The 18,037-nt window shown below is 48.2% G+C and overlaps 2 protein-coding genes across 3 annotated transcripts in view; both read left to right on the forward strand.

Annotated features, from left to right (window-relative positions):
* The window catches only part of LOC138950256 (uncharacterized), a 228,632-nt gene that overhangs the window by 138,422 nt on the left and 72,173 nt on the right, over positions 1–18,037 (forward strand). The gene's annotated exons all lie outside the window — the stretch shown is intronic.
* Positions 1–18,037, forward strand: part of LOC138950249 (uncharacterized) — a 179,880-nt gene that overhangs the window by 120,043 nt on the left and 41,800 nt on the right. For both annotated transcript variants that reach the window (XM_070321982.1, XM_070321984.1), the window contains one exon: positions 5,613–5,685. In XM_070321982.1, the coding sequence (XP_070178083.1) occupies positions 5,613–5,685 (73 nt within the window). The remainder of the gene's footprint in view (positions 1–5,612; positions 5,686–18,037) is intronic.

The following is an 18,037-nucleotide window of genomic DNA, read 5'->3' on the forward strand; positions in this document are numbered from 1 at the left end:
ATCTTTGTTCAGGATGTCAACAACACCAATCCTGGGTGCGTTTGATAGGTCACTTTTTCTCAATCTTTGTTCAGGATGTCAACAACACCAATCCTGGGTGCGTTTGATAGGTCACTTTTTCTCAATCTTTGTCCAGGATGTCAACAACACCAAACCTGGGTGCGTTTGATAGGTCACTTTTTCTCAATCTTTGTTCAGGATGTCAACAACACCAATCCTGGGTGCGTTTGATAGGTCACTTTTTCTCAATCTTTGTTCAGGATGTCAACAACACCAATCCTGGGTGCGTTTGATAGGTCACTTTTTCTCAATCTTTGTTCAGGATGTCAACAACACCAATCCTGGGTGCGTTTGATAGGTCACTTTTTCTCAATCTTTGTCCAGGATGTCAACAACACCAAACCTGGGTGCGTTTGATAGGTCACTTTTTCTCAATCTTTGTTCAGGATGTCAACAACACCAATCCTGGGTGCGTTTGATAGGTCACTTTTTCTCAATCTTTGTTCAGGATGTCAACAACACCAATCCTGGGTGCGTTTGATAGGTCACTTTTTCTCAATCTTTGTTCAGGATGTCAACAACACCAATCCTGGGTGCGTTTGATAGGTCACTTTTTCTCAATCTTTGTTCAGGATGTCAACAACACCAATCCTGGGTGCGTTTGATAGGTCACTTTTTCTCAATCTTTGTTCAGGATGTCAACAACACCAATCCTGGGTGCGTTTGATAGGTCACTTTTTCCTTCGGATGTAAAAGGATCGCGTGGTGGAAATCCGATCTGTCGAAGCTTTTCGGAAAGTTTTTTTTGCACGTCCTATCTTGTAAAATCCGGATCGATCGGTAGTTCCAACTGCTGTGCAGTTTTCACAAGTTGCAGCAGACCATCTCGTCTGTATCCAGTAACAGTAATGCCCCTGTCTTTCAAAAACTTTCTCAACTGAACGCAGTCGTACCTATGTAACTCCTCCGTTTGCAGCGTGGTTTCGACAGCGAGGTTGTCCGTACCCAAGGGGAGTAACTCGAAATGACTCAGCGCGCGGTCTGCTGTAAAAAGCCCTATTGTTCCTGTGTTGCTTCGCTGGATCTGTCTGAGCACTGTGCTCGTTCACCAATGACGTCATCACCCGGCAAGCTGTTGGGCCAGCAACCAGAGCAACCATAGCAATTGAGATCAAAATCTTTGCCAGGCACGAAAGCATCTGCATCGGCTTCAGCCTCGTTTCTATGTTGTTCCCGGGTGAAATTTGCATTGGCGCTGGCACCAAACTAAGCTAACGATTACAGTCTGAAAACAGTACCTAGGGTACGCACGATAACGGATATTTAGTGCGTCCCGGGACCAGCATCTTTTAGATTTAGTGCGTCCCGGGACCAGCATCTTTTAGATTTAGTGCGTCCCGGGACCAGCGTCTTTTAGATTTAGTGCGTCCCGGGACCAGCATCTTTTAGATTTAATGCATCCTGGGACCAGCATCTTTTAGATTTAGTGCGTCCCGGGACCAGCATCTTTTAGATTTAGTGCGTCCCGGGACCAGCATCTTTTAGATTTAGTGCGTCCCGGGACCAGCATCTTTTAGATTTAGTGCGTCCCAGGACCAGTATCTTTTAGATTTAGTGCGTCCCGGGACCAGCATCTTTTAGGTTTAGTGCGTCCTGGGACCAGCATCTTTTAGATTTAGTGCGTCCCGGGACCAGCATCTTTTAGATTTAGTGCGTCCCGGGACCAGCATCTTTTAGATTTAGTGCCTCCTGGGACCAGCGTCTTTTAGATTTAGTGCGTTCTGGGACCAGCATCTTTTAGATTTAGTGTGTCCCGGGACCAGCGTCTTTTAGATTTAGTGCGTCCTGGGATCCCCTCCACAAATTTCTAGTACGTGTTTTCGGCATCTACTGTCGATCGTGCGTATCGGACGCGCACTTTGGAGAGCCCTCATTGTCGTTACTGTTGTGGTGAGTGCGGGCCGACCATGACATTGTCGTTACTGCGCTCTTCCAATTGCTTAAAGCTCTACCTTAAATTGATCATGTTGGAGTGAGGCACAGTAACCCTCCGAGCCCCATGCCTGGCAGCAGCAAAATCTTGCAGCCTGATCTATCGCTCTGTTTTCGTCATGCCACACTGTGCCGAATTGCCCTTGCGAATAGAATTTTGCAATACTTCGCAATTATCGAGACATTCGTAAATGTTCTTAAAGGCACAGTAAGCCTCCCGTAAACCATCACAGATACTGGCAGGCTTTTACACACAATACAAACACCCTTTCATTTAAACACTCACCGCTTGAGAACATCCTAGGTGCCTTCCGTAAAGAGCGAGCAATGTTCAAAGAATTTATTTTTGCGTGGTTTATCTTACCCCTGAATCATCGTGAACCCGTGTGATCCAGTTTCCCTTTTTCACAATGCAGTTGTCAGTTTGTAATTTGAATCAATCAATCAATCAATGAGGCTTATATCGCGCATATTCCGTGGGTACAGTTCTAGGCGCTCTGCAGTGATGCCGTGTGAGATGAAATTTTATACGGCCAGTAGATTGCAGCCATTTCGGCGCATATTTACCTTTCACGGCCTTATTCCAAGTCACACGGGTATAGGTAGACAATTATTAACTGTGCCTAAGCAATTTTGCCAGGGAAGACCCTTTTGTCAATTGTGGGATCTTTAACGTGCACACCCAATGTAGTGTACACGGACGGGGGGGGGGGGGGGGGGGGGGGGGGTTCGGACACCGAAGAGAGTCTGCACACAAAGTTGACTCTGAAATAAATTTCCGCCGAACCTGGGATCGAACTCACGCTGACAGCGGCCAACTGAATACAACTGAATACAAATCCAGCGCGCTACCAACTGAGCTATATCCCCGCGGCTCGCTGTGAGCTTATGTGCAATTTCACGCTATTGTGTACCTTAGACTATGCACGAAACAAACGGATGTGGTTCACAAGAACTCTAGCGATGGCTTTTGACTGTTCAGAGGAACTGGCGATAGGCATAAACCGTCGTCTGCTACGAGAACCACGACCTTGCGTGACCCTGCTTCCGGGCTTTTCTTTTTTCAAACTTTCAAACCTTCGAATTGTACTGATCTTGTCTTGATGAAAAAATTTTTTTTTTATGATTCAAGAATGATTGTGTAACAAGCTGTCATTTAGATTTTAAAAGTTAGGTCTAGCGCCAAAACGCACCACGGTCCGATTGTGATGGAGACAATCCGACAAAATAATTCTTTTAAATATGCTCGCTCTTTACGTAGGGCACCTAGGATGTTCCCGTTCGGTGAGCGTTCAAATGGAAAGGTGATTGTACTGTGTGTAAAAGTCTGACAGTATCTGTGATGGTTTACGGGAGTCTTACTGTGCCTTTAACCACTCGCAAACCATTTGTCTCTTGTTTCGAAGATAGCAGCAATCATGTTCCTAATATTCGCAAGGAAGTCATATTCTTAACTTTTTTGCAACATACTAGTAAGTATTCGCAAGACATTCGTAATCATCGCAATGTATTCGTAACGCTCACAAGGCATTCGCAACCATTCGTTATGCCTGTCTTACATTGTGCCGAATATCCTTGCGAACATTCGTAATCATCGCAATGTATTCGTAACGCTCACAAGGCATTCGCAACCATTCGTTATGAATATCCTTGCAAATATGGATTCGTATGCATTTGCAATGATCGGTAGACGTTCGCAAGCACTCGCAACTATTCGTAAGACATTTGCAAGGATTCGTAAGGCTTCGAATGGTCAATATTTTTCCTGTCCATTCGTTCCTTTTTTTTTGGTGCCGAATACAATGTTCATATACACATTTCTTGCTAATGTCTTACGAATGGTTGCGAGTGCTTGCGAATGTGTACTGATCATTGCGAATGCCTTGCGAGCGCTACGAATACCTGTACGATGCTAACGAATGGCTTGCGAATACTTACGAGTACGTTGCAAAAAAGTGAAGAATATGCCTTCCTTGCGAATATTAGGAGCATGTTGCTGGTATTCACAACAAGAGACGAATGGTGACGAATGGTTAAGAACATTTACGAATGTCTTGCGACCATGTCCCGATCATTATGAATTATTGGCGAATTCTATTTGCAAGGGAAATTCGGCACAGTGTAAGAGCAGTATTATGAACAATGCGAATTGCATAATCGCTTTATTCGTAACATGTTTACAAGCAATCGCAAAACTCGCAAGGCACTCGCAACGTTCGTATTACATCCGCAAGACATTCGTTTATGGATTTGTATGCATTCACCTATGATCGGTAAGGCTTCGAATTCTCAATATTTGTTCCTGTTCATTCGTCTCTGCTTTTGCCGAATACAACATGTTGATATTCGCAAGGATATTCGGCACAGCGTAAGACAGGCATCGTAGGGGCATGGTGCTACATTACATCATTTTGTCAGTGTTTCATTGTAATAGGACAAGCACAAATCACTGAAAGTTTGCGTTAACGAGTTACTCAAATGTACCATTTTTTGTCTCATTACCCGCTAAAACGGCTTCAAAAACTGCCGTGTATGCCTTCTGAGAGGATTGACACCTACATCGCTCAGCATGCCATAGCGTCCATGTTAGACCAGACATGTGAACAAAACTGACTGTGTTGGGTGCAGATTTGATTGTTCTGTCTAATGACATGCTAAACATGTTTCAATTTAGTTGTTCTGATTTGTTGTCGATTTTATCGCGGGAACCTTGATTTTGCGAATTTGATTTTGGGGGGGGGGGGGTGTCTGTGTTGTAGTTTCCACTGTATTGACACTACGTCATGTACACTACAGGTCTGGGTGGCCGAGTGGTAACGTGGACTGGGTGGCCGAGTGGTAACGCACTTGCGCTCGGAAGCGAGAGGTTGCGAGTTCGACCCTGGGTCAGGGCGTTCGCAATTTTCTCCCCCCTTTCCTAACCTAGGTGGTGGGTTCAAGTGCTAGTATTTCGGATGAGACGAAAAACCGAGGTCCCTTCGTGTACACCACATTGGGGTATGCACGTTAAATATCCCACGATTGACAAAAGGGTTTTTCCTGGCAAAATTGTATAGGCGTAGATAAAAAATGTCCACCAAAATACCCGTGTGACTTGGAATAATAGGCCGTGAAAGGTGGCGGATGCAGCGCCTATAGGCTGTTGATCTACTGGCCGATGTGAATGCGTGATATATTGTGTAAAAAATTCCATCTCACACGGCATTAATAGGTAACATGCGCCTTGAGTCGCCTTGTGTGGTGAGATATGTGCGCGATATAAATCCTCGTAAATAAATAAAAATAAATAAATAAATGTAAACTCAATCTGTTTTTGAACAAGGTGGGGGAATCAATGGCCTTTCCAGTCAAATAATTGGTTTTACAATCAACAGCCTCATCAGAAAGATCTGCTCTCAAACGCATCTATACAGTTGTTTTATGACGAGTAGTGTAGATGTACATAATGTTTCAGGTCACACATAATGTTACCAAGCCATGTCTCAGTCTAGATGTACGTGATGTTTCAGGTCACACACAATGTTACCAAGCCATGTCTCAGTCTAGATGTACATGATGTTTTAGGTCACACACAATGTTACCAAGCCATGTCACAGTATCAGATGTTCATAATGTTTCAGGTCAGAGCCAAGCAGCACGATGGCGAGCTCTCAGGAACCAGAGGACCAAGGGTCAAGGTTGTCAAACAGTGAGGTAAGCGAACAAACTTGGCCACTAAGTACACCAACATTGCAAGCTTTAAATTGTTTATTTTGAGGGTGAATCATTATGTAGGCCCGTTCAGACTCCGTATCAGGTTTTGTGAGGGTTTGATCATTGTCACATTGTACACGACCCGAACAATCAACAGCCTCGTTGCTTTACACGCTGACGGACACTTTCGGTCACAGCAATCTCTGACACCGATGTCACACCAATCTCTAGACACTGATGTCATACCAATCCCTTGACAAGAGATTGGTGTGACATCAGTGTCTAGAGATTGGTGTGACAACAGTGTCGAAATCAGTGTGAAGAGATTGGTGTGACATCAGTGTCTAGAGATTGGTGTGACAACAGTGTCGACATCAGTGCCAAGAGATTGGTGTGACATCAGCGGCAATAGATTGGTGTGACATCAGTGTCAGAGATTGATGTGACCGAAAGTGTGGTGGCAGGGGTGTGGGTGGGGGAGGAAAAAGTAAAACACAGCTGTGATGTTGAGAGGGATGGGGCAGTGGTGTGAGACGGAGGGGTAAAACACAGCTGTGATGATGAGAGGAATGGGGTAGGAGTGTGAGACGGAGGAGGAAAACACAGCTGTGATGATGAGAGGAATGGGGTAGGGGTGTGAGACGTGGGAGGAGGAAAATACAGCTGTGATGATGAGAGGGATGAAGGTAGGGGTGTGAGACGGAGGAGTAACACACAGCTTTGATGATGAGATGAATCTGGTATTGGTGTGAGACGGAGGAGTAAAACACAGATGTGATAATGAGAGGGATGGGGGTAGTGGTGTGAGACGAAGGAGCAAAACACATCTGTGATGTTGAGAGGGATGGGGTAGTGGTGTGAGACGGAGAAGGAAAACACAGCTGTAATGATCAGCGGGATGGGGATAATGGTTATAGTCGGTGAAGTACAACACAGCTGTGATGATGAGAGGAATGGGGTGGGGGTGTGAGACGGAGGAGAAAAACATAGGTGTGATGATGAGAGGGATGGGGGTAATGGTGTGAGACGGAGAAGTAAAACATAGCTGTGATGATTAAAGGGATGGGGGTTGTGGTGTGATACGGAGGAGCAAAACACAGCTGAGATGATTAGAGGGATGGGGGTAGGGTGTCAGACGGAGGAGAAAAACACAGCTGTCAAAATGAGAGGGATGGGAGTAAGGGTGTGAGCTGGAAGAATGAAACACAGCTGTGATGATGAGAGGGATTGGGGTAGGGGTGTGAGATGTGGGAGGGGTAAAACACAGCTGTGATGATGAGAGGGATGGGGGTAGTGGTGTGAGACGGAGGAATACAACAGCGGCTGTGGTGATGAGAGGAATAGGGTAGGGGTGTGAGACGAAGGATAAAAACACAGCTGTGATGCTAAGGGGGATGGGGGTAGGGGTGTGAGACGGAAGAGAAAAACACAACTGTGACAATAAGAGGGATGGAGATAGTGGTGTCAGACGGGGGAGGAAAACACAGCTGTGATGATGAGAGGGATGGGGGTAGGGGTGTGAAACGGAGGAGGAATACACAACTGTGACAATAAGAGGGATGGAGATAGTGGTGTCAGACGGGGGAGGAAAACACAGCTGTGATGATGAGAGGGATGGGGGTAGGGGTATGAGACAGTGGAGTAAAACACAGCTGTGATGATGACAGGGATGGGGGTAGTGGTATAAGACGGCGGAGTAACTCACAGCTGTGATTATGAGAGGGATGGGGGAGGGGTGTGAGACGGAGGAGGAAAACACAGCTGTGATAATAAGAGGGGTGGAGATAGTGGTGTGAGACGGAGGAGGAAAACACAGCTGTGATGATGAGAGAGATGGGGGTAGTGGTGTGAGACGGAGGAGTAAAACACAGCTGTGATGATGAGAGGGATGGGGGTAGTGGTGTGAGACGGAGGAGTTAAACACAGCTGTGATAATGAGAGGGATGGGGGTAGTGGTGTGAGACGGAGGAGGAAAACACAGCTGTGATGATGAGGGGTTGGGGTAGAGGTGTTAGACGGAGGAGTAAAACATAGCTGTGATGATGAGAGGGATGGGTGTAGCGGTGTGAGACGGAGGAGGAAAACACAGCTGTCAATATGAAAGGGATGGGGGTAGTGGTGTGAAACGGAGGACTACAACACAGCTGTGATGATGAGAAGGATGGGGGTAGTGGTGAGAGACTCAGAAGTAAAACACAGCTGTGATGATGAGAGGGATGGGGCAGTGGTGTGAGACGGAGGGGTAAAATATAGCTGTGAGGATGAGATGGATGGGGGTTGTGTACGACGGAGAAGCAAAACACAGCTGTAATGGTCAGCGGGATGGGGGTAGTGGTGTGAGACGCAGGGATAAAACACAGCTGTGATGATGAGAAGGATGGAGTAGGGGTGTAAAACAGAGGAGGAAAACACAGCTGTGATGATGAGAGGGATGGGGTAGGGGCTAGTGTGAGACGGAGTATGGAAACACTGCTGTGATGATGAGAGGGATGGGGTAGGGGTGTGAGACGGAGGAGGACAATATAGCTGTGATGATAAGAGAGATGGGGAAGGGGTGTTAGACGGTGAAGTTAAACACAGCTGTGATATCAAGATTGATGGGGGTAGGGGTTAGAGACGGAGAAGTAAAACATAGCTGTGATGATGAGAGGGATGGGGGTAGTGGTGTTAGGGATGGAGATAGGGGTGTGAGACGAAGGAGGAAAACAGAGCTTTGATGATGAGATGGATGGAGACAGTGGTGTAAGACGGAGGAGTAAAACACAGCTGTGATGTTGAGAGGGATGGAGATAGTGGTGTGAGACGGAGGAGGAAAACACAGCTGTGATGTTGAGAGGGATGGAGATAGTGGTGTGAGACGGAGGAGGAAAACACAGCTGTGATGTTGAGAGGGATGGAGATAGTGGTGTGAGACGGAGGAGGAAAACACAGCTGTGATGTTGAGAGGGATGGAGATAGGGGTGTGAGACGGAGGAGGAAAACACATCTGTGATGTTGAGAGGGATGGAGATAGTGGTGTTAGACGGAAAAGTAAAACACAGCTGAGATGATGAGAGGGATGGGGGTAGCGGTGTGAGACGGAGGATTAAAACACAGCAGTAATTATCAGCGGGATGGGAGTAATGGTTATAGTCGGAGAAGTACAACACAGCTGTGATGATGAGAGGGATGGGGGTAGGGGTGTGAGACGGAGGAGGAAAACACAGCTGTCAAAATGAGAGGGATGGGGGTAGCGTAGTGGTGTGAGACGGAGGAATAAAACACAGCTGCGATGATGAGATGAAAAGGGTAGGGGTTATTAGAGACGGAGGAGTAAACCACAGCATAGGTGATCATAGGGATGGGGGTAGTGGTGTTAGACGGAGGAGTAAACACAGCTAAGATGATTAGAGGGATGGGGGTAGTGTTGTGAGACGGAGGAGTAAAACACAGCTGTGATGATGAGAGGGATGGGGGTAGGGGTGTCAGACGGACGAGTAAAACACAGCTGTGATGATGAGAGGGATGGGGGTAGGGGTGTCAGACGGAGAGGTAAAACACAACTGTGATGATGAGAGGGATGGGGGAGTGGTGTGAGACGGAGGAACACAACACGGCTGTGATGATGAGAGGGATGGGGGTAGTGGTGTGAGACGGAGGAGTAAACCACAGCTGTGATGATGAGAGGGATGGGGGTTTGGGGTTAGAGACGGAGAAGTAAACCACAGCAGAGATAATCATAGGGATAGGGGTAGAGGTGTGAGACGGATGAATAAAACACAGCTGAGATGATTAGAGGGATGGGGGTAGTGGTGTGAGACGGAGGAGTAAAACACAGCTGTGATGATGAAAGGGATGGGGGTAAGGGTGTAAGACGGAGGAGTAAAACACAGCTGTGATGATGAGAGGGATAGGGGTAGTGGTGTCAGACGGAGGAGTAAAACACAGCTGTGATGATGAGAGGGAGGGGGGTAGTGGTGGGAGACGGAGGATTACAACACATCTGTGATGATGAGAGGGATGGGGGTAGGGGTGTGAGACGGAGGATTACAACACAGCTGTGATGATGAGAGGGATGGGGGTAGGGGTGTTAGACGGAGAAGTTAAACACAGCTGTGATATCAAGAGGGACGGGGGTAGTGGTGTGAGACGGAGGATAAAGACACAGCTGCTATGATGAGAGGGATGGGGTAGGGGTGTGAGACAGAGGAGTAAAACACAGCTGTGATGTTGAGAGGAATGGGGTAGTGGTGTGAGACGGAGGAGAAAAACATAGCTGTGATGATGAGAGGGATGTGAGTAGTGGTGTTAGACGGAGAAGTTAAGCACAGCTGTGATATCAAGAGGGATGGGGTTAGAGACGGAGAAGTAAAACATAGCCGTGATTATGAGAGGGATGGGGGTAGTGGTGTGAGACGGCGAAGCAAAACAGATGAGATGATTAGAGGGATGGAGGTAGTGGTGTGAGACGGAGGACTAAAACACAGCTGTGATGATGAGAAGGATGGGGGTAGTGGTGTGAGACGGAGGAGGAAAACACGGCTGTGATAAAGAGAGGGATGGGGCAGTGGTGTGAGACGGATGAGTAAAACGCAGCTGTAATGATCAGCGGGATGGGGGTAGTGGTGTGAGACGGAGGGGTAAAACACAGCTGTGATGATGAGAGGAATGGGGTAGGGGTGTAAGACGGAGAAGTAAAACACAGCTGTGATGATGAGAGAGATGGGGTAGGGGTGTGAGACGGAGGGGAAAAACATAGCTGTGATGATCAGCGGGATGTGAGTAGTGGTGTACACGTTAGACGGAGAAGTTAATCACAGCTGTGATATCAAGAGGTATGGGGGTAGGGGTGTGAGACGGAGGAGTAAAACACAGCTGAGATGATTAGAGGGATGAGGGTAGTGGTGTGAGACGGAGGAGTAAAACACAACTGTTATGATGGTAGGAATGGGGTAGGGGTGTTAGACGGAGGAGTAAAACACAGCTGTAATGATCAGAGGGATGGGGGTAGTGGAATGAGACGGAGGAGTAGATCACAGCTGTGGTGAATAGAGGGATGGGGGTAGTGGTGTGAAACGGAGGGGTAAAACACAGCTGTTATGATGAGAGGAATGGGGTAGGGGTGTGAGACGGAGGGGTAAAATACAGCTGTGATGATGAGAGGGATGGGGGTAGGGGTGTGAGACGGAGGGGTAAAACACAGCTGTGAGGATGAGAGTTATGGGGGAGTGGTGTGAGACGGAGGAGTAAAACACAGCTGTGATGATGAGAGGGATGGGGGTAGGGGTGTGAGACGGAGGGGTAAAACGCAGCTGTGATGATGAGTGGGATGGGGGTAGAGGTGTGAGACGGAGGAGTAAAACACAGCTGTGATGATAAGAGGGATGGGGTAGTGGTGTAAGACCGAGGAGAAAAACACAGCTGTGATGATAAGAGGGATGGGGGTAGTGTTGTGAGACGGAGGAGTAAAACACAGCTGGGGTGATTAGAGGGATGGGGGTAGTGTTGTGAGACGGAGGAGTAAAACAGCTGTGATGATGATAGGCAGGTTGTAGTGCTGTGAGACGGAGGGGTAAAACACAACTGTTATGATGGGAAGAATGGGGTAGGGGTGTGAGACGGAGGGGTAAAACACAGCTGTGATAATGAGAGGTATGGGGTAGGGGTGTGAGACAGAGGAGTAAAACACAGCTTTGATGATGAGAGGGATGGGGGTAGTGGTGTGAGACGGAGGAGAAAAACACAGCTGTGTTGATGAGAGGGATGGAGATAGTGGTGTGAGACGGAGGAGTAAAACACAGCTGTGATGATGATATGGATGGGGGTAGTGGTGCAAGACGGAGGAGTAAAACACAGCTGTGATGTTGAGAGGGATGGGGGTAATGGTGTGAGACGGAAGAGTAAAACACGGCTGTGATAATGAGAGGGATGGTGCAGTGGTGTGAGACTGATGAGAAAAACGCAGCTGTAATGATCAGCGGGATGGGGGTAGTGGCGTGAGACGGAGGAGTAAAACACAGCTGTGATGATGAGAGGGATGGGGGTAGGGGTGTGAGACGGAGGAGTAAAACACAGCTGTTATTTTGAGAGGGATGCGGTAGTGGTTTGAGACGGAGGAGTAAAACACAGCTGTGATGATTAGAGGGATAGGGTAATGGTGTGAGACGGAGGAGTAACATACAGCTGTGATGATGAGAGGGATGGTGGTAGTGGTGTGAGACGGAAGAGGAAAACAGCTGTGATAAAGAGAGTGATGGGGTAGTGGTGTGAGACGGAGTATGGAAACACTGCTGTGATGATGAGAGGGATGGGTTAGGGGTGTGTGACGGAGGAGGAAAACACGGCTGTGATAGTGAGAGGGATGGGGAAGTCGTGTGAGACGGAGGGGTAAAATATAGCTGTAAGAATGAGAGGGATGGGGGAGGTGGCGTTAGACGGATGAGTAAAACACAGCTGTAATGATGAGAGGAATTAGGTAGTGGTGTGAGACGGAGGAGGAAAATACAGCTGTAATGATGAGAGAGATTGGGTTGGGGTGTCAGACGGAGAAGTAAAACACAGCTGTGATGATGAGAGGGATGGTGATAGGGGTGTTAGACAGAGGAGTAAAGCACAGCTGTCAATATGATAGGGATTGGGGTAGTGGTGTGAGACGGTGGAATACAAAAAAGCTGTGATGATGAGAGGAATAGAGTAGGTGTGTGAGACGGAGGACTAAAACACAGCTGTGATGATCAGTGGTGTTAGACAGAGAAGTTAAACACAGCTGTGGTATCAAGAGGGATGGGGGTAGTGGTTAGAGACGGAGGATGAAGACACAGCTGTTATGATGAGAGGGATGGGGTAGGGGTGTAAAACAGAGGAGGAAAACACAGCTGTGATGATGAGAGGAATGGGGTAATGGTGTGAGACGGAGGAGGAAATTACAGCTGTGATAATGAGAAGGATGGCGTAGGGGTGTGAGACGGAGAAGTAAATCACAGCAGAGATGATTAAAGGGATGGGGGTTGTGGCGTGAGACGGAAGAGTAAAACACAGCTGAGATGATTAGAGGGACGGGGGTAGTGGTGTGAAATGGAGGAGTAAAACACAGCTGTGATGTTGAGAGGGATGGGGGTAATGGTGTGAGACGGAGGAGGAAAACACGGCTGTGATAATGAGAGGGATGGTGCAGTGGTGTGAGACTGATGAGAAAAACGCAGCTGTAATGATCAGCGGGATGGGGGTAGTGGCGTGAGACGGAGGGGTGAAACACAGCTGTGCTGATGAGAGGGTCGGGGGTAGTGGTTAAAGACGGAGAAGTAAAACACAGCTGTGATGATGAGAGGAATGGGGTAGGGATGTGAGACGGAGGAGAAAAACATAGCTGTGATGATGAGAGGAATGGGGGTAGGGATGTGAGACGGAGGGGTAAAACACAGCTGTGATGATGAGAGGAATGGGGTAGGGGTGTGAGACGGAGGAGAAAAACATAGCTGTGATAATGAGAGGGATGGGGGTAGGGATGTGAGACGGAGGGGTAAAACACAGCTGTGATGATGAGAGGAATGGGGTAGGGGTGTGAGACGGAGGAGAAAAACATAGCTGTGATGATTAAAGGGATGGGGGTAGGGGTTAGAGACGGAGGAGTAAACCACTGCAGAGATAATTAGAGGGATGGGGGTGGTGGTGTGAGACGGAGGAGTAAAACACAGCTGTGATGATGAGACCGATGGGGGTAGGGGTGTCAGACGGAGGAGTAAAACACAGCTGTGATGATGAGAGGGATGGGGGTAGGGGTGTCAGACGGAGGCGTAAAACACAGCTGTGATGATGAGAGGGATGGGGGTAGTGGTGTGAGATGGAGGAATAAAACACAGCTGTGATGATGAGAGGGATGGGGGTAGTAGGGGTGTGAGACGGAGGAGTAAAACACAGTTGTGATGATGAGAGGGATGGGGGTAGGGGTGTGAGACGGAGAAGTTAAACACAGCTGTGATATCAAGAGGTATGGGGGTAGGGGTTAGAGACGGAGGATGAAGACACAGCTGTTATGATGAGAGGGATTTGGTAGGGGTGTAAGACGGAAGAGGAAAACACAGCTGTGATAAAGAGAGTGATGGGGGTAGTGGCGTGAGACGGAAGAGTAAAACACAGCTGTGATGATGAGAGGGGTGGGGGTAGGGGTGTGAGACGGAAGAGGAAAACACAGCTGTGATAATGAGAGGGATGGGGCAGTGGTGTGAAACGGATGAATAAAACGCAGCTGTAATGATCAGCGGGATGGGGGTAGTGGTGTAAGACGAAGGGGTAAAACACAGCTGTGATGATGAGAGGAATGGGGTAGGGGTGTAAGAAGGAGGAGGAAAATACAGCTGTGATGATAAGAGAGATGGGGTAGGGGTGTGAGACGGAGGGGTAAAACACAGCTGTGATTATTAAAGGGATAGGGTAGGGGTGTGAGACGGAGGAGTAAAACACAGCTGTGATGATCAGAGGGATGTGAGTAGTGGTGTTAGACGGAGAAGTTAACCACAGCTGTGATATCAAGAGGTATGGGGGTAGGGGTTAGAGACGGAGGAGTAAACCACAGCAGAGATGGGAGGAATGGGGTAGGGGTGTAAGACGGAGGAGTAAAACACAGCTGTAATGTTCATAGGGATGGGGGTAGTAGAATGAGACGGAGGGGTAAAACACAGCTGTGGTGATTAGAGGGATGGGGGTAGTGTTGTGAGACGGAGGAGTAAAACACAGCTGTGATGATGAGAGGAATAGGGGTAGGGGTGTGAAACGGAGGGGTAAAACACAACTGTTATGATGGGAAGAATGAGGTAGGGGTGTGAGACGGAGGGGTAAAACACAGCTGTGATATTAAGAGGTATGGGGTAGGGGTGTGAGACAGAGGAGTAAAAGACAGCTGTAATGATCAGAGGGATGGGGGTAGTGGTAAGGGATGGAGGATGAAAACACAGCTGTAATGATGAAAAAAATGGGGGTAGGTGTGGGAGACGGAGGAGTAAAACACAGCTTTTATGATGAGAGGGATGGGGGTAGTGGTGTGAGACGGAGTATGAAGACACAGCTGTGATGATGAGATGAATGGGGGTAGTGGTGTGAGACGGAGTATGAAGACACAGCTGTTTTGATGAGAGGGATGGGGGTAGGGGTATGAGACGGAGGACTAAAACACAGCTCTGATGATGAGAAGGATGGGGGTAGTGGTGTGAGACGGAGAAGTAGCTGTGATGATGAGAGGGATGGGGGTAGGGGTGTGAGACGGAAGAGGAAAACACGGCTGTGATAATGAGAGGGATGGTGCAGTGGTGTGAGACTGATGAGAAAAACGCAGCTGTAATGATCAGCGGGATGGGGGTAGTGGTGTGAGACAGAGGAGTAAAACACAGCTGTGATGATGAGAGGGATGGGGTAGTGGTGACGTGAGACGGAGGAGTAAAACACAGCTGTGATGATGAGAGGGATGAGGGTAATGGTGTGAGACGGAGGAGTAACATACAGCTGTGATGATGAGAGGGATGGTGGTAGTGGTGTGAGACGGAGGAGGAAAACACGGCTGTGATAGTGAGAGGGATGGGGTAGGGGTGTGAGACGGAGTATGGAAACACAGCTGTGATGAAGAGAGTGATGGGGTAGTGGTGTGAGACGGACGAGGAAAACACGGTTGTGATAGTGAGAGGGATGGGGAAGTGGTGTGAGACGGAGGGGTAAAATATAGCTGTGAGAATAAGAGGGATGGGGGAGGTGGCGTTAGACGGATGAGTAAAACACAGCTGTCAATATGATAGGGATAGAGTAGGGGTGTGAGACGGAGGAGGAAAATACAGCTGTGATGATGAGAGGGATGTGAGTAGTGGTGTTAGACGGAGAAGTTAAACACAGCTGTGATATCAAGAGGGATGGGGGTAGGGGTTAGAGACGGAGGATGAAGACACAGCTGTTATGATGAGAAGGATGGAGTAGGGGTGTAAAAGAAAGGAGGAAAACACAGCTGTGATGATGAGAGGGATGGGGGTAGTGGTGTTAGACGGAGGATGAAGACACAGCTGTTATGATGAGAGGGATGGGGTAGGGGTGTAAAAGAGAGGAGGAAAACACAGCTGTGATGATGAGAAGGATGGAGTAGGGGTGTAAAACAGAGGAGGAAAACACAGCTGTTTTGTAATTACTATGATTGCTTAAAATAAGCATTATATGCTTGAGTATGTAATCATCCATGCATTGTTCTTGTCATGATTAAAATTGAATAAAGTTTTGTTTAAACCATGATGAGAGGGATGGGGGTATTGGTGTAAGTCGGAGGAGAAAAACATAGCTGTGATGATCAGAGGGATGTGAGTAGTGGTGTTAAACGTAGAAGTTAAACACAGCTGTGATATCAAGAGGGATGGGGGTAGGGGTTAGAGACGGAGAAGTAAAACACAGCTGTGATATCAAGAGGGATGGGGGTAGCGGTGTGAGACGGAGAAGTAAATCACAGCTGAGATGATTAAAGGGATGGGGGTAGTGGGGTGAGACGGAAGAGTAAAACACAGCTGAGATGATTAGAGGGACGGGGGTAGTGGTGTGAGATGGAGGAGTAAAACACAGCTGTGATGATGAGAGGATGGGGGTAATGGTGTGAGACGGAGGAGGAAAACACGGCTGTGATAATGAGAGGGATGGTGCAGTGGTGTGAGACTGATGAGAAAAACGCAGCTGTAATGATCAGCGGGATGGGGGTAGTGGTGTGAGACGGAGGGGTGAAACACAGCTGTGCTGATGAGAGGGTCGGGGGTAGTGGTTAAAGACGGAGAAGTAAAACACAGCTGTGATGATGAGAGGAATGGGGTAGGGGTGTGAGACGGAGCGGTACAACACAGCTGTGATGATGAGAGGGATGGGGGTAGTGGTGTGAGACGGAGGAGTAAAACACAGCTGTGGTGATTAGAGGGATGTGAGTAGTGGTGTTAGACGGAGAAGTTAAACACAGCTGTGATATCAGAGGTATGGGGGTAGGGGTTAGAGACGGAGGAGTAAACCACAGCAGAGATGATTAGAGGGATCGGGGTGGTGGTGTGAGACGGAGGAGTAAAACACAGCTGAGATGATTAGAGGGATGGGGGTAGTGTTGTGAGACGGAGGAGTAAAACACAGCTGTGATGATGAGAGGCATGGTGATAGGGGTGTTAGACGGAGGAGTAAAGCACAGCTGTCAATATGAGAGGGATGGGGGTAGGGGTGTAAGACGGAGGAGTAAAACACAGCTGTGATGATAAGATGGATGGGGGTAAGGGTGTGAGACGGAGGAGTTAAACACAGCTGTGATGTTGAGAGGGATGGGGGTAGGGGTGTTAGATGGAGAAGTTAAACACAGCTGTGATATCAAGAGGGACGGGGGTAGTGGTGTGAGACGGAGGATGAAGACACAGCTGTTATGATGAGAGGGATGGGGTAGAGGTGTAAAACAGAGGAGGAAAACATAGCTGTAATAATCAGAGGGATGTGAGTAGTGGTGTTAGACGGAGGATAAAGACATAGCTGTGATGATGAGAGGGATGGGGTAGGGATGTAAGACGGAGAATTAACCACAGCTGTGATGATCAGAGGGATGTGAGTAGTGGTGTTAGACGGAGAAGTTAAACAACAGCTGTGATATCAAGAGGGATGGGGGTAGGGGTTAGAGACGGAGAAGTAAAACATAGCTGTGATTATGAGAGGGGCGGGGGTAGTGGTGTGAGATGGAGAAGTAAACCACAGCTGAGATGATTAAAGGGATGGGGGTAGTGGCGTGAGACGGAAGAGTAAAACACAGCTGAGATGATTAGAGGGACGGGGGTAGTGGGGTGAGATGGAGGAGTAAAACACAGCTGTGATGTTGAGAGGGCTCAGGGATGGGGGTAATGGTGTGAGACGGAGGAGGAAAACACGGCTGTGATAATGAGAGGGATGGGGCAGTGGTGTGAGACGGATGAGTAAAACGCAGCTGTAATGATCAGCGGGATGGGGTAGTGGTTAAAGACGGAGAAGTAAAACACAGCTGTGATAATGAGAGGAATGGGGTAGGGGTGTGAGACGAAGGAGAAAAACATAGCTGTGATGATCAGAGGGATGTAAGTAGTGGTGTTAGACGGAGAAGTTAAACACAGCTGTGATATCAGAGGTATGTTAGAGACGGAGAAGTAAACCACAGCAGAGAAGATTAGAGGGATGGGGCCCGGGGTAGAGGTGTGAGACGGATGAATAAAACACAGCTGAGATGATTAGAGGGATGGGGGTAGTGGTGTGAGACGGAGGAGTAAACACAGCTGTGGTGATTAGAGTGATGGGGGTAGTGGTGTGAGATGAAGGAGTAAAACACAGCTGAGATGATTAGAGGGATGGTGGCAGTGGTGTGAGA

This window comes from Littorina saxatilis, linkage group LG16 (assembly GCF_037325665.1).
Source record: "Littorina saxatilis isolate snail1 linkage group LG16, US_GU_Lsax_2.0, whole genome shotgun sequence".
In the NCBI taxonomy this organism is placed as follows: domain Eukaryota; kingdom Metazoa; phylum Mollusca; class Gastropoda; order Littorinimorpha; family Littorinidae; genus Littorina; species Littorina saxatilis.